General features: G+C 45.0%; 1 protein-coding gene across 1 annotated transcript; it reads right to left on the reverse strand.

Moving 5' to 3' along the window:
• Positions 1–1,817: 1,817 nt before the first annotated feature.
• On the reverse strand, positions 1,818–8,631 carry CHCHD2 (coiled-coil-helix-coiled-coil-helix domain containing 2). The gene is made up of 4 exons (XM_053367125.1): positions 8,477–8,631; positions 5,236–5,476; positions 3,566–3,719; positions 1,818–2,128 (listed from the first exon to the last, which is right to left on the reverse strand). The coding sequence occupies exons 1-4, from the start codon at positions 8,524–8,526 to the stop codon at positions 2,118–2,120; spliced, it is 456 nt and encodes a 151-aa protein (XP_053223100.1). The 5' UTR covers positions 8,527–8,631; the 3' UTR covers positions 1,818–2,117.
• Positions 8,632–16,840: the final 8,209 nt, after the last annotated feature.

A 16,840-nucleotide genomic window follows, 5' to 3' on the forward strand; every position in this document is an offset into this window, starting at 1 on the left:
AAGGATACTGTAGAGTGGCACACAAAGATAAGCTGGGCGATGCACACTGAGATAGCCAATGATCAAATCTGGGACCATAGGGACTCACATTCAGAATGACTTCTGAAGAAAACAAAACTGGACCCAAATCACATTCAACCAATACACACATCTTATTGACTCGTCTAGTTTTTCTTTTTGCACATTTAAATATTGCCTTTCTTCTGCCAGGTGGCATCCAGGTCATCATCCAGGCACTGACCAGACCCCAAGCTACATGTGGCAGTAAAAAAACCCCAAGGTGGCGCAGAGCTACATTTTGTTATTTCATGGTCCTCCACACTTCTAGGTGAGAGATGCAGAATGTCTCCCTTCAGTCTTTACTAGCAATTATTGAGTGCTTAGCTATGTAGCTTCCAAAGGGGGCAGTGGAATTACCTGGGGGTGCTAAGAGGCAAGTGTGGGGCAGGGGTGTGTGTGGCGGCAATAGAGGTGTAAGCGACTATCAGACTTCAAAAAGTTAGCATCACTGGATCCAGTTCATCCATGTTATCAACTTAGAACTTAAGTTTTAATTGGATTTTGAATAAAGGTGCAATCACTGCTGTTTTGAATTTTATCGTTATCTGCTTTGGCGGGTTATGCAAACAGCTATTCTAAATCATGCTTTTTATAGGGTAGGGGACACTTGGGGTGAGTTTATGGAAGGCAAAGGGGCAGTGGCTTGAAAGATTGGGAACCACAAGTCTTTTAGTTGCATCATATTCTACATGGTGTAGCCACTGGTGTCAAGGCAGCCTTGCAGGAACAATATGGCTGTATCTATTTCTGTAGTGCTCACTCCCTGAAACAATGACCGGAAATAGCCATGTGGAATTTGCCTATTAAGGAGGCTCATGAATGACAAGCATGTACAGAGGGGTTGTGCCCGGGCAGCTGGTATCGCGTTGTAAGGTAGCTCATGGCTAGCCCTGAACACTGCTGGGCAGAATGGCCTGTTGCCCCACCTGCTTCTCCAACCCCCTTTTAAAACTGCACTGTGCTCAGCCAACCATGTATTACCATTGCAGCCTGCAAACAGCCATTCATGGCAGTTACATAACCCTGGCTGCAGCCCAGAGAACAGGCCCTACCTTGGCTCACAGGCAGAGATTTATTTCATTTTCATAGCCTGCTGTTCCTTTTTGGAAGGATGCCCACTTTAATTTGCACTTGCTTCCATCTTCAAATAAGGCCTCTGCACACATAGAGGGAGAGTGTGCAGAAAGGGGCTACATATTTGGCTCCCCCACACCAATGTTTAACTCCTCTCTCATCTCTACAGATTCTGGAGTAAACTCCTCCTCCAAGCATGACTGAGAGATCTGGGCTGTATATAAACCAGGCAGGAAGCTCCCCCTCCTGGAGAAGACACCCTGTTGCAGTTCTTATACTCCATGCAGAGCAGCTTTTGGTCAAGCCCCTTTTCACCACTCCTCTGAGACATGTTCTCCACCACTTGGCACAGTGCTGGCATCAAGACACTCAGCTGCAGCGGATTGGCATGACTTTCTTTCATCAATTTGTTTTGAGCTGCAGAATTTGGATTCCCACCCAGGAATACTCTGCTTCCTGTATTGCAGAGGGCTGGGCTGGATGATCCCTTGGATCCCTTTCAACTGTACAATGCTATGCTTATATTCTACCGTGACACTGAACAGCACAGGGGAAAGGATGCCATTCATCATACAGAGGGAAAATGGAGACTGTCAGCGATCCCACCATCTTCTGTTTCCCAGCTCAGCCGTACTCATCAGAGATCCATGATGTGAGCTACAGAACAGGCACTTCAAAACATGTTTTCTAGAGAGAAATTGACTTTTATTCAGAGGCGCATATTGATAAATGCAAGCAGGGGACGATCACAATCCTAGCATTCTGTGTGTCTTATCTCTCCCCACGCAACAGATGCCCCACACTCTCTTGCTACAAGCATCCTTCCAGCTGTAAAAAGCACTCCAGATTTCCTTCCTCGGGAGACGGACAAGTGGCCACACATGAAGGAATGCCAAGCAGCTTTTAAGATGTTAAAAGAAGAAAGAGTTTCACTAGCGATATGTCATTCAACGAGGGGGATGAGATTCATCTCGCAGAGCTCTTTAGGCTAAACCTGTTTATTTGAAAGAGAAAAAGAGAGAGGAAAGGAAACTGATTACTATCAAGACACACATAAAAGCCAAATATTCGGAAGAGGTCTTGCTGTGTCCAGCAGACCCCTGGCTTCTCAATGTGTTCTCCAAAGACTGCTTCTGCCCCCTCCCCAGCCACCCCAAGCCCCTAATAACATTTCTGATTTTTCCACAAGAACCTAAACACAATCCACCTTGCTGAAATGGAGTTTCAGAGCAGTATTATTCTATTTTGTGGCAGGGTGGTGAAGTAGGTAGGAGAGTTCATGGATTTCAGTACAGAACCTGCATATCAGAAAAGGGGGCCCAGGATGGAACCCATCTAATGCAAAATACTGGTGTGTCCTTATTTGTAGATCAGCCTTCGCTACCCCAGCACCTTCCAGATGCACTGCTAATGGAAGCTACATCCTAAAACATCAGGAGGGCACACATTTCAGATTATAGGAAGTGTCTGTTCCCCACACCTCAGTCTGGTGCTCTGAAAGCAAACAAACTGGAAAACCAGCTCCTTCAACTGATCTGGCATCAGCCATTAATGAGAAACTGCCACAGAGGGAGAGGTGGGAGGCAGGTCTCATTTCATCAGCCCTGCTGGAAAAACTGGTTCCACTGAACTCTTCCTGTCCCTGAACCACTTTGACAACAGCTGGTTCATGATAAGCACCGCCTTTTAACTTCAAAAATTGGTGGCTGAGCTGGGCACCCCCTCCTTCTTTCCTCCTCATCCAGTTTTCCTTTTGTGCTCTGATTTTTAGACCATTAAGCAAGTGTGCAGGAACTGTCTTGTTTGCCTTTGTGGCTGATACAGGGTATAAATAAAGTTGAGTCTATGCACCAATATTTCACCTGGGTACAATGCACCCAATAAAGAGGACCTAATCCAAGACTGTGGAGCAACAACCATCCCCCATAATCTGTGTGAGTCTCCCCCAAACCCTCCCTAGCAGACTCTTAGGGCAGGAGAGGAGGTGGCACTGAATACAACCCCGTGTCAAAACAGCCTCAGTGTGATTAACAGAGAGAATGAAGCCTGTCTGGGATCCCACTTTGGTTCAAAGAAATCACAGCGCCTATTCAGAGGCCATATATTCTGCCAGGAATTGCAGTATATACTTTTACTGCAAAGTATATTAGCAGCTAACTAAAACATGTACAAAGGACTCCCCGCCCCCAGGCCTAAAATAGCACACGATTATGCAAGTCAGTTTTGTATTACTCTCTCATTTGCTCTATACTGACTGGTGCAGCTCCTTGTTCTCTCTCCCTCAACCGGCTTAAGGTTTACCTGGCAGGGTCTGGAAGAACCAGAAGCACCTCCTCAAAAGTGTTACACTGGCTTGAGACCCCTCAGCCCTGAACAATTGCAGCATCCTACATTTGCTCAGACCTCCGGGGAGGCCAAAGGAGCTACGCACCATTTGCAAACCGGCATTGCTTCAGCACCTCGCTAAACCCCTCGCACAGCTTCAAGTCGGCCTGGTTCTGGGCGCACTCCAGGAACTGCTTCATCTCGTACTGGCAAGGCGTGAACTGCGACTGCTGCATCGCAGGCTGGGCTGTCTGAGGCTCCTGAGGAAGAATAGCAGCACAATTAAGATGGGGAAATGTTTTTTAAAAGATTATATTTGCTAAGAACCCCACCCGCCTTCAACAATGTTTTCAGGTTGCCAGAGTATGGTGGCTCCCCAGCAGAAAGGGGAGGCATCAACAGGCACAGCAGCATCCTCATTCCAAACTGTTGAAGGACAAAATTTCCAAATTTCAGGCGTGCCAACAATTTTCCTTCCTAGTCAGTTGGCTAAATCCTCCAGTTACTAAGGACCGCCAACACTTTTTATACCTTATGCATTCAGAATTAGCTGTTTGTTGATTACATTTTCACCTTAAGCCCAACGATCTCAAGCTGTTGTACATGGTTCTCTCCCCCTGCCCCATTTTACCCTTACAAACAACCCTGTGAAGTAGGCCTGGCCCAAGATCATCGAGGTTCCATGGCCAAGTGGGGATTTGAACTGTGGTCTCACAGATGACAGCCCAACACTCTGATCCAGGGGTGCACAACCTGCGGCCCTTCAGATGTTTCTGGATAGCATAGCCAGTGATGAGGGATGGTGTGAGTTGTAGTCCAGAAACACCACACTGGCACTTATATGCTGCTAATGCAACTGAGGTCCAAGGGAGAGGGGAGTGCTATAAAATGATACCTTCTCATGATGCCCAGCTGGCTTGTTAGTTGGATTTCTGCATTCAGTTCTGTCAGGTGTCAAGGTTATTTTATGCATTATTTCAAATTTATAACCAATGCTTTCTCCCCAAAGGAAATCCAGGGTGTCTCACAGTAATAACACGACCCACAAAAAATTAGCACTATAAAATACTGCTGAAAGCAGTTAAAAGCAGTAGTGTGAAAAGGTTCATAAAAACTATTGTCCCAAATCTTGGATAAATAAGAAAGCCTTTACGTTTTTCTTCCTGAATGCAGGGCACTGCCTCATCTTCACTGGGAGGCAGTTCCATAGTTGGGATGCCACCACCAAGAATGCCCTGTTTTGGATTCTTTGTGCAATTCCTGCTGGTGGGAGACCATAAGCAGTGTCTTCTTCCCGGGTAACAATGTTCTTACTGGTGAAGTCACCCTTTCAAGTACTTGGGTCCCAAGAGGTTTAAGGCTTTGTACACAAATACTAACATCATTCAAATGGGTGTGATTCCTCATTACACAACTGCACGTTATCTAGTCTCTTGACTTTCAGAACTGATGCAAATCCATAACTATACCAGATACAAAAATATGCTCTACTCCTGGATTGGCAGGTGCTCAAACGGAACACGTTGCATGCATTATTTTGTTCCTGAAAAGCTTTTGTTAAGTTGCATCCTTCCAGCAAGGCTCACTCATAAGCCATGTCTGAGCCCGCTTCTTTGACTTGAGGGGAGGAGGCACAGCTCTGCCCTTGTCACCTATCAGCCCAGAAAACTTGATGCGGCTTTCATCAGCCAGGAGGAAAATTCTGTACGGCTCAAGGTCTTGCTCCAAGCACATAAAAAGCACAGATAAACAAAAATATATCATTTTCTCTCTCACCTGGTAAGTGATGTCGGGCCTTGCTGCTTCAGAGCTTCCACCTCCAAACCCTCCGGTCATGGCGTGTCCAAGAGTGTGCCCCACAGCAGAGCCCACGGCCACGCCAGCAGCAGTGGTGGCCATCTGGGCCATTAGGCCAGGCTGCCTGGGGGCAGGAGAAGCCACTGCAGAGGCAGGGGCAGGGGCTGGAACAGAGGCATGAGAAGCTGGTGGTGGAGCAGACCTCATAGGAGGCGCACGGCTGCAAAGGCAGGAGAAGAAACACATTGAAAAGCAATCCTGGATGCAAACATTTGTTACAGCGGCCCAGTGTGGGATATTTCTTATTTTTTCTGCCTGTGTTTATTTATTTGACTTCTTAACAGCCCTTCAGCATAAGGTCCCATGATACATTACGAAAAGAAAATCATACAAATAAAAATAAAGAAGTATAGCAATTCCAAACCAAAGTCCAGTCTTTCCTCCAACCTGGTCCCCCCCTCCAGAGGAGGTGGGGGAGGCTGATTCTAGGGATTTGCTGCCTCAGTTTAACTTTAACACATCTCCCTACAGCATGGTCTGAAGCCACCTGATGCAGCCATTTTGCTGAAATCAGAGCTGTTATGTGAAAAAAGCTCAGGAACAATGACTTGGAAAGCAGTACATATGTACCTTTCTCCTGAACGCTGATCCTGTGAATGCTTCCAGGGTAAGAAAAATACCCTCCTATACTTTCCTTGAAGAAAGGTGAGCCCCAACACTTGGGGCTATGCTTCCCCACCACCTATGTTTATGTGAACACCACCTACATCAGCCTTGAACCTTTCTCCTCCTCCCCCAGATGTTGCTGAACTACAACTCCCATCAGTCCCAGCAAGCATGGACAATGACTGGCGATAACAGAAGTTGTAGCTCAGCAACATCTGGGGGAGGAGGAGAAAGGTTCAAGGCTGATGTAGGTGGTGTTCACACACACCTGATACATAAGCTTTCATGCCCACACACTTGTATCTGCAAGCAGGCTAGTTCCTGTTTGATAGTGCTCCTGTTCAGAGAAGAGTTGCTAAAATGCCCCTGATGCAAGAATCCAAAGTTTCTAAATCTTTGCATGCACAACCTTCTTGCCCACCTCTATCCCCAAAGAATATAGCCCTCACTTTCCACCAAAGAATGCAGCATTAAACATATTACGTACTAAGAGCTAAATTGGAAGCGGGGCGTCAACACAAAGCATTACAAAACTGAATTGGTCCTTAAGCTGGCTAAACATTCACAGAAGAAGACACAGCCTCTTATCAAACCTGCCTTGTACACAGAGGGAGTGAAACATGATACTACTGATCTTTGGTCAGAGCTGGTAGAGAGCCAGTCTGGAGCAGAAGTGGGGGACCTGCGGCCCTTCAGATGTTGCTGGACTACATCTCCCTGTATCCCTGACCACACTGGCTAGGACTGAGTTGGGAATCCAGCATCCATCTCTACCTGTCCCAAATCTGAAGGTGGGATGGGATGCTGGTTTTTGCAACATTTGGATTTTGCAACTGAAACGTAGTCTCTTTGGCGACTGCCTGCCAGTCTAGTGACCTGTCTGATGGAACAATGTGGTATTTTATACTTCTGTGGTAAGCGATGTATACATTTAATAAACCTAACATAGCAGTAAAGCTGGGATAATTGACTGGGGTAGTACGGCATAAGACTCTTAATCTCAGGGTCATGGGTTTGAAATTCACGTTGGGGTTGGACTAGATGACCCTCGTGGTGCCTTCCACCTTTACAATTTTGTCCAAGCTGCTTGGAAGGAAGCAGCAACCACATTCCAGCCTGTCTTGGTGGTAAGTAAAGGCCAACTTGTAAACTCAGATTTACAGATTTGATGTACATAATAATAAGAAAGGCAAAACCAACTGTCACTGCTTTTGCAGTTCCAAAGTCTGGTCACAGCCACCCTATGCATTTTAAGCACTCTGGTACTCTTAGTAGCACCCTGAACAAGCTTCAGTTCTCAGAATTCTCAATGACTGCTAAAAGCGGTCTAAAAGTGCTTTACGTGTCTGTTGTGGAAGTCCCGCATTTGCAGTGCTTTACCAATGCAATGTGGATCCCTCTCTTAGTCAGAACTTTTGTTCAATAGAACGCCAAGGTTTTTACTCGCTCAACTGCCTGCTCCTTGACCCACCAATTTCACTCCACGAACTTCAACTGTTACTCCTTTCCCCCTGCACTCTTACCCACCTCTTCCATTTCTGCTTGTGATCTGCCCCCCTCAGCTCTCACTTTCTCTGGCCACACCTCAGAGACCTCTGCCTTACCCCTAGGCAAGAACCAGGCCCAGTGAGGTCAGCCCTTGCCTAAGGTAAGCCAATTAGTACTTTTCCAGCTTTAGCATCAACTTGCTGTCTGAATAGAAACTCAATCCCAGAAGCACCAAAGCAGCGCTGGCTTTTACAGCACATGGTCTTCTAGAATATTCCTCCTGTGGAATATTCTAGAAGGTCACAGTATAGTCCATCCAAATCATTTGGCATCCTTCAGTTGTGGTGGGAGCACTGTACGCTGTGAGGTTTCTGAAGTTAAGCATTTGATAAACTGGACTCTCATTTAGACCCTTAAGTCACATTCAGCCTATTTACAAAGCAGGATGCAAGTGTAACACCAGAAATAAGCTCTGATTTACAGATCCGTAACACAACTTCCATTCCACAAGTGAAATGTAAGGTCTGTATTATACTTGGCAACCCACTGATCCCTCTCTTCATCTTTCATTACCTGCACATGTGTTGCTGTAATCCTCACCCGAACTTGCCACATCCGCATGGAGACTTTGGATTCCCCCATCCCTTCCCTTTCCCTCAGCATCTGCTCCTAACATGAGATTACAACTCTCTCTCACTCTTTATTAATAAAGGGTAGACTCCCCCCCTCATTACTACATGTGGCAGGGAGATAATAAAGCCCCCCCCTTAATACTGCTGCCCCCTGCAATCTCCAACATCGCCTTTGTTTTGATCCCGGACTTTTGTCTCTCTCCCCCCCCCCACTTCCTTCATCATCCCAAGTTTTATGGCACTTCCCTAATATCTCTTTCCCCCTCCTCATCTCCACTGAGTTGGCAGTGCTGGGGGCGAAATTAGGAGGCCATGGAGGCGTCACGTGGCTCCCTCCCAGCCCTCCTGCCATGATTATCTCCAAACACACCTCCCCCTCCCGACCCTTCCCAGATCACCCTCACAAATCGCCTCTCCTGGTCCCGCCCCCTTACCTGGCAGGGGGCGCCATCCGGGACGTTCTGCTCCTGCTTCCCCTCGGCATGGTGGCGACAATAATAAGAGCGGCTCTCGAGTTGCTGTTGCTGCAGCTGCTCTCTCTCAAGGGCTCCGCAGTCCGGCCTTTTTCTACTTCCGCTTCCGGCTCTCTCTGGCGTTCTCTTTCAAGGTCACCGCTAGAGGTCGCCTGTCTCCCGCACTACGCATGCGCAAATCATTCGTACTGACCGATGGCCGGGAACGAGGCTGTTGCAGCTGCCCCCGCCCCCTTATCTAAATAGGGCGGAGCCAGACCGTTACTTCGGAGAGGGAAGCGCAAGGTTGTTTGTGCTTAATAGGTGTGGTCGCAGCTAAACCAATGAACGAGCGGGGGGGGCGGAGCCAAAAATATGCGAGCTGTATAAATAGGCGAACCTCAGCGTAAGGGTACGCTAATTCTAAGGCTTTGTAATGGGTGTGGGGTGGACTTTGCTGCGCTAGAGCTAGAAATAGGCGCCGGGGAAGCGTGGTCGCCATTTGGGAGCTGGGTGGGTCAGGGCTGCTTGTACATTTTCTTTATAGTGAGCTCAAAATAGGCAGCTTGGCAAGCGGAATTAGAAGTGCTTCTTGTCTCTCTCTACCTCTCTGATAAAAAAAGGCTTATCTATATTTAGTTTTCTTCTGTCTGGCGGCTATCGACAGAGGGGAGGAGGTAGCGCTGTTTCTTCCCCCCCTTGTGATTATTTTTCCTCGGGAAACCTTTTTGTTTTGTCTTTAGTTAAAAAATACCAGGGAGTCCAAACCAGAAACGAAAACTTGGGTTATGAACAGCCAGGTTGTAAACTGAGAAGATTAAAAAAGTAACGGGAGAAATGCAGTAGGATTTATAAAATGGGTGAAACAAGATTATAATGGGACTTAATACTGTGGATAAATAGGGAGATAAAGGTGCCTAGTACTTAAAAAAAAAAGTTAAGTGATTTGTTGGGTAACTTGATAAGCAGAAATGAGGCTTTAAGATGAGTAGAATGTGAATGTAGAAATAGGACAAGTTTGGTGAAAATGAGGGAATGGAATAATTGGTCCAAGAGAAATATGACCTAATATATCAGCATGAATTATTTTAAAGTGCTTAGAAAGCTGCTTCATGTTTCATAAGTCTAGTCATACAGTTTTTTAAAAAGCCGCAACCTAAAGCTAATAAAATGGCATGGAAGCGCACTTTAAAGCAGGAAAAACATATGGGAAAGCCTGGGCAATAAATAGGAAGGAAATTGATTCAAAAGACTTAAGCTTTGATTTACCTTTTTCTCTTGTAAAATATAAAAAAGCCAAAATCAGTGTTTAATATTTGGTTAACTAAGTTTTAGATTTGACTGAGCTTTTTTTGTTGTTGGCCACATTGGGCTTCTCCAGGAAAGAGAAGCAAGAGACCGCCAACATTAACATGGGGATGTAATGAAATGTGTAATAAAACAGCATTGTTCTCTACCACTCAGTTTAAAGAACTGTTACTAGCTGCTCCAGCTACCATTTTAGCATTTAATTTCAGATAGTACAATTAGTTACATTAAGGTGGTTCTAAATCCACAGCTTTTCAAAGTAAGACATGTTCTAGTGCGTGTATAGAGATTACTATTGGCTCCCCAAAAAATCCCAGTTGTGTAAAATCTACAGGGTTGTACCCAAGTTCTCAAGAGCAGACCAGCTGAAATTATTTATGCCCATTAATATGACTCTGGGTTTCATTTACATGAATTTTTAAGTTTATTGTACCTAACAGTTCATAAACATAATGGATATTGATTCCAATAAAAGGAATGCGATGGGGAAAATGGTTTATATCATAGTAGTGAATTGATTGGGAAAGGGAAGGGTTTTCAGTCAGGAAGAGGGGGAAATGAACTTCATTGGGTATGTGAACAAAAATCCAGCTCAAACTGTTAAGGGCTGTAGCTCAATAGTAGAGCATTTGCTTTGCATGCAGAAGGTTCAAGGCCCAATCCCTGACACACCTTAGTGGGGGTGGGAGAAAGCACGCCTAAAATCCTGGAAGGCTACTGCCAGAGTAGAAAGTAGGTGGTTGTCAAGGATTAGGGACACAGAAGCCCTCTCAAGACCAGGAAATACGAAAATTAACTTGCAGTAGAAGACAAACACGGTACAAGAGAATGGAGCAACTTTGAATTGACATCCCAGAGCAGTATATATTTGAATAAACCAAGCTTTTCAATCACAAACTTCTGATTGAGAATGTGAAGCAAAGGCATTCTAATTAACTTTTAACACATATAGAAGCAGGGTTGCAAGGGAGAGCAGAAGTTTTTGAAACTTGAGGAAATAATGATAAAAAATATTTGGGATGAGGTTTTTTAAAAGCACCCCCCCCCAAACAGGCATCCCTTTTGTGAAATGGTGGAAGTACCCAGGAGTCTGAAAAAATTAGGTATGCTGCTAAAATGCTGTGTGAGTGAGGTCCCCAATAAGGTTTGGGAATTGAAAACTATTGAATATGCAGAGTTCTTAAGTCTAACAAGTAAAATAAGAACAAGATGATGATGAAGTATATAAGGAGTGGGAAAAGTCTGTCAAGTATTTGGAAAATAATTTTAAACAAGTGAAAATGCTAACCAGGATTAAAATAAATTCAACAGTATAATATACTAAATGGATGTGCAAGAATGCAGGAGTGGTGGGAAACTCAAAAGGAACTGGGGAAGGGAAGGTGTTGAGTGTTATATTATAAAGAAATATCACAACTGGATTAAAAAATTCAGGAGTATAACACCCAAGCATGTTGAACTAAAAGGGTTGTGTTGTCTAGACCCTATCACAAAGAACCTAACCAACAGCACCTGGGCTTTACTAATTAGGTCAGCACAAGGCCAATTGGACCTGGACAGTAACATATTAGTGGTGTCTCTTATTTACAAGAGACCTTTAAAATGTACTATAGGTTCTAATATAAGTTTGAATACAGTGTTTGGGAAATGGATAGTGGTTGGCAATAGTAGGTAAAAGCTTGGCAAGCATCGTGGTGAAAGCCTCCAATTAAGGTGATAGTTTTGTGAGCACTATTCACCAAAGAAAGCAAGTCAATGATGTCAAGGCCTTTGGCAACTTGGACTGGGGTTACTTGAGGTTCTCAAATTATAGCTACTCAAGTGTTCTATAGAAACAGTCGGGTCTGTAGTATTTAAAATATGGTAGCTTAACCACACAACGTTAAACAGGTTAAAGCCAAAGGTTCCTTTTGTCCCCAATCTTCACGTTCTTAGCAAATATAGTTGTAAATCTCAAAATTTAAAGGCACATAAGAGTAGGGGTCAGTTTCAATTTAGTAATTTTCTATTGATAACAGCTCTTACTGGGTGAAGCGTTCGGTTCTTCAATGGCTATGACTAAAGAATATTGTGAAGTAGCCAGCCACCCCAGTATGATGCAACCCTTAAAGGGCTCTGGCTGCTCTGAACCTACTTTGATCTCCAGTTCCATGATGTTGGCAGTTGCCTTAGGGTCCCAGTAAGCAGACTTGGGAGGGCTAAGATGGGGGGCAACATGAGTAACAGGGCAGGCTGTTGAGTGTGTGAAGACAACAGCCCCTAGAAGTGTAAAGGGCCTGCCAGAGGAGTCTCCATAACACTACAGGACAGGCAGATGGTTTGAGGGTGTGATGGGTTACATGAACAAGGAACCATGAAGGGCGTTTCGTCTGAAATTCTTGAAGGGCCAGCCAAGCTGGAGCAGGAGCGTTAAAAGTTTGTGAAGTGACGAGGTTGTCCATTCTTCACGAGCTTCCCAGATGGGGCTCGGGGATCTTGTGTCTGGGAGAGGTTCTGGAGGTTATTGGAGAGGGGAGCCATGGAGAATGTAAGGCATTAGGTCCTGGGTGGCCACTTTGCCTGTTGGAAGATCGGAGTATTTTGCAGTTTTAGGGCCTCTGTATGGATTGGGTCCTCTCCACTTCCACCAAAAGTAGCTCTTTGCCAGTGAGATTTTGAGGGGTCTTTGAGCTCCAAGTGGATGCAGGCTTTTCACAGTAGACTGGGTTGGGGTGGCATCTGCAACACTTCAGCCCTGGTAGTCATTATTGGAAATTGAGGAGGAAAATTGGCAAGAGGGCCTTGGATATCTGCAATGATCTTCTGCAAGGACAGCCTCTGCTGTGTAGCGTCACCATCCTAGTCTGCGGAAAAGAGGAAACAGCTTTCACCTCTGTCCCTAGCCTGCAGGAGATAATCAGTGCAGCAAGTCACTTCAGCATGGTTGGCGGGGGGGGGGTCATTGTGTCTGATGATAACCACAGCAAAGGGAGAGAGAAAAGGGATGCAAGAGGTGTGTGGGCAGGGGGGGGCATCACAACTACCAGGGCAGGTTGTTGGGAGTGTAAAGACCTGCCTGCTGCCCCTGGAAGTGTCACTCTTGCTTTTCTGCACTAAACCACGGCCAGGCAACCCCTTACCCCCTTCTGAGTCTGACCTACCCCCACCCCCTCGGCCCATTCAAAAACCTGCACAGCGGACCTGACTTGCTCACTGTCCCCACTTGCTCTCCTGCTCCACTCACTGCCTCCACTTCAGTCAGAGCAGCCCTCGCTTAATGTCAAAGAACTCAGTCGTTCAGGGGAGAAACCAAAGTGGTGCTTAGAATGCGAAAAGTCTCTGAGTGAGGGGAGCCATAGTCTTTTGGTGAGGTGGCATCTGCAACACTTCAGCCCTGGTAGTCATTGGAAATTGAGGAAGAAAATTGGCAAGAGTCCTTGAATATCCTCGATTATCTGTCTCAAGGGCAGCTTCTTCTGTGTAGCGTCACCATCCTGGTCTGCTGAAGAGAGGAAACAGCTTTCACCTCTTTCTGTAGCCCACAGATGATCAGTGTGGCCAAGGCGGTTTCTCCTGAATCATAATCGCAAGTGGTTCAAATTGTCCGCATCATCCAGACATGCCTGGAGTTGTTAAATGACTATCTGCTAAATCGTTTTGAGAGTTGTAGGATTTGAAACGAGTAAAACTTGACAATTTAAAATAACCCCAACCCCATTAAAAATGTTAATCCTACCGGGGGACAGCCCCCCCACCTTGTTCCACCAGTGAAGTCCTGCTCCCAAAGGGATAGCCCCGTTAGTTAATTATCTACTAGTTCCCATGCAGATAATTTCCCCCCCAAAAATGTCTGGGGTGGGTCTCCTCTTTACCACTACCCCAACATTTACCAAATTTATTCCCGTTTTAAAATATAGTTAATCATTCTTTAAAAAAATTAGATTTTTACACTTTGGAAAAGTTACCACTTTGATGCATGGAGCTTGAGGCTTCTCGGTGTGGAGCTGTGTTGGATGCTGACACTTTCGGCTTGAACTTGCCCCACCCTGCTATTTTCAGCTACACGGGGGCACAAAAGATGGAGATTTGCACTTCTGGACCCTTCAGAGCCCAAAAAGACCTTTGGGCTTTCTTGGGGGTGCACGGCGCCCTTGTGCTTCCCCCAATTACCTCACAATGAGCGAGCCGTTCACAGAATTGGGCTTGCCATTCGATGCTGTTCTGCAATAACCCAGAAGTCGGAATCGATATGCTGTTGTGGAGGTGGAGGGATGATTAACAAAACAAAATCAGTCCTCCTGGCAAACGGGGAATATCCTCACTCATGCAGTTTAGTATTCCACACTTTCTTAGCAATTTCTTTCTAGGCTTGCCTAAATATAAACTAAGCTTTAATAAAGAAAGCTAAAAGTAACAATGAGAAAAACTAAACGTTTTTGAATACCTTGATGTGATTTTTTTTCAAAAATGCTGAATCTTAAACCAAACTGTTCCAGTAGCAACCCCCCCCCCAAATAAATTACAGATATCGCAAAAGCTTTGATGTGTGTTAGCCAATCAGGGGGTTAGCTGCCCTGCCTAAATCTGTTTCCCCTAACAAGCCTGCCTGCCCCCTTGGCAAAAATCCTGGTTACGCCTGTGGAAACTTCTCAATAACTTCATACGTGGTTGAGTGGGGAATGACCCACATAGGCACAAAGAATATAAGGAATTTGGTATCTGGCAATGCCAAATCTGCAGATAAATCAGTGCCTCCTGTTTTAGGTTCTTTACCATTGTTCGAAAGGTGGTGTGGTCCATCTGGATCAGTATGGAAAATCAAGATATTCTGTTAAGTGCTTGTGTGACCTATATTTGGTTCAGCTCTCTGAACGACTAGATTCAATTGCAACCCCTTTGTAAAATGTGACTTTTTAATTTTTATTATTTTCAACTAATTCACATTACATGTTCATTGCCATACACCTTCATTATTGTACATAACATGAATATATTCTGCAAATTCCCTACATCGAACCCTGCAAGCAACCTCCCCTTATACCCAAATGCCCGTGTGACTTCCTTCACCCACATGCGTGATACCCAACTTAATAAAAACCCTCTAACATTGTGTTCATTTTTAATCCTTACGATAGTCGTTCATCTATTAAAATCGGGGGGGGGGGGGAGAGAGGAAAACAACTTCTTAACTTAATGAGTTCAGTCTATACTTATCCAGAGATTTCTAATAGAATGATTTTGTACAATATATTTTCCAACATGATTTCCATTCCTTAATTTTTATTTTAATTGCAATCTGATTGATTGCATCTTGGCTAGTTCAATATATTTGGGAAGAAATGAGGAAGTAGACAGATTTAGAATCTGTTTGGGTAGTGTCTGCAGGAGGGAAAACTGTTATTTTTGTATTCTACTAACTTGCAAAATGATGTAATCTCACTCTGCACATGCTCTTGTTACCCGTGTCTGGAAGTTGTTTTTTGATACACTTGTAAAAGTGAGCCCCAAATAGCAATTGCCATCAGGAAACTGACACCCTGGCCAGTCTGCCACTACTGGATCAGATGCCTTTTGGAAGTACCCACAAATAATGGGTATTGAAGAACACTGATGCAGATCCAAGGCAGGGAAGACTTTCCTCCATCATGGGTCTGTGTGAGTTCCATCTGCTTGGCCCCAATTCTTTAGAGAATCTAAATGGGTCCTGTGGCCTAGTAGGCAGAGACTAAAAGACAACACCAAGAAAAGGCAGGAATTGTGGTAATTATACTTTATAGAGGAGTTGTGTGCTATTTGCCTCAAGTTGTTTGACCCTTTTTAAGAGTTATTTTCCCTCCAGAAAAAACCCACGCAACACTCAAGTTTTAAAAACAACATAGGAATTTTACTTGCTCTTGTCCAATTTGAATGTACAAGGGAGCTAGGCAATACTTAAGTTACTGAAGAATATTTTCATGAATTTATGTCGGAGACGAATATTTGCAGACTGGTTTTGAGGCATGCCTAACTGAAAACTGCCTACTGTGGTGGCAGCATGAATTCTATACTACATTAATTCTTTGCATAGCATTTTGGATGCACCACTCTGACAAATTCCCTTGATTTTCTAGGACTGGCCTGGCAAATTCTGGTGTCTCTAGCAGCTGAGGTTGGATTAGAGGGACCTCTGATCCAATATCCCTTAATTCAACTACCACCTCATTCAATGCCACAAGTCTGCATATAGTTCCACTTCGGCTGGTCTCTCAGGCTGACTATTCAGTTTGCTCAGGTTCTGTGGACTGACTTGTGACAGGTTGCACTTATTAAAATTTATCGCTTTTGGTTGAATCTTTATTTTTGGGGCTTGCCTTTCTGTAGTTTTGGACAGTGTAAGGCTTTGTGTATCCCTTCCTCCTGACAGTGGAAAACTAGACTACTACTGTTGATATCACAATGACCCGATTGTCAGGGTTATCTGGATCGATCCCCCCCACGTTTTGAAGGCAGATACAAGCTGCATGTAAAAAGCCAATGGGTGTTCATCTGTATCTTGGGCACTGGTCTGGATCTTGGTCCAACATGGATTCCCATCTGCTGCCAATTTAATTGCTTCCAAGATGGCCCTCCTGAAAGTCTTGAGGCTCAAAATCCCAACCTCAGTGTTACTACAGGACGGTTTTATTTTGGAGGTTTTGTATGTAGTAGGGTAACCGTCTGCGGCTTCCCAGTATGAAAATTGGGTTGCATGAGTGCTTCATCCACTTTTAGTACTGTCTCCCCCATCTGTGTCATTGAACAGAGCACCCAAGAGATGTGGACATGAGCCCAAGACTCCCCTAGGTAGCCTGTCCGTTTTCATTTCTTAGTACAGAAAGTATAGAGATCTTTCCTATTCTAATTAGTTCAGGAGTGTTCTAGAAAATAATTTGTATGTGAGAAACAGGATTGCCTACAGGTGCGCCTCTCCCAGCCCTGTCGGGGGAAGGCAAGTCTCCCCCTGGGTCCAGTAACCCTTGGTTTCTCCCAGGAGGAGTGCTCTCCTTAAGGGCAGGAGAGGCGGGTCTCCTGGGGGCCGGG

The sequence above is a fragment of the Podarcis raffonei genome, chromosome 15 (genome assembly GCF_027172205.1).
Source record: "Podarcis raffonei isolate rPodRaf1 chromosome 15, rPodRaf1.pri, whole genome shotgun sequence".
NCBI classification, from domain to species: Eukaryota; Metazoa; Chordata; class Lepidosauria; order Squamata; family Lacertidae; genus Podarcis; species Podarcis raffonei.

Excerpts from the sequence above, each read along its gene's own strand:
- CHCHD2 (XM_053367125.1), bottom strand. The coding sequence starts at position 8,526 with ATGCCGAGGGGAAGCAGGAGCAGAACGTCCCGGATGGCGCCCCCTGCC. Across the intron at positions 5,477-8,476 it reads CGGATGGCGCCCCCTGCCAG|CCGTGCGCCTCCTATGAGGT; the intron begins GTAAGGGGGCGG and ends CTGCCTTTGCAG. Across the intron at positions 3,720-5,235 it reads GGCCCGACATCACTTACCAG|GAGCCTCAGACAGCCCAGCC; the intron begins GTGAGAGAGAAA and ends ATTCTTCCTCAG.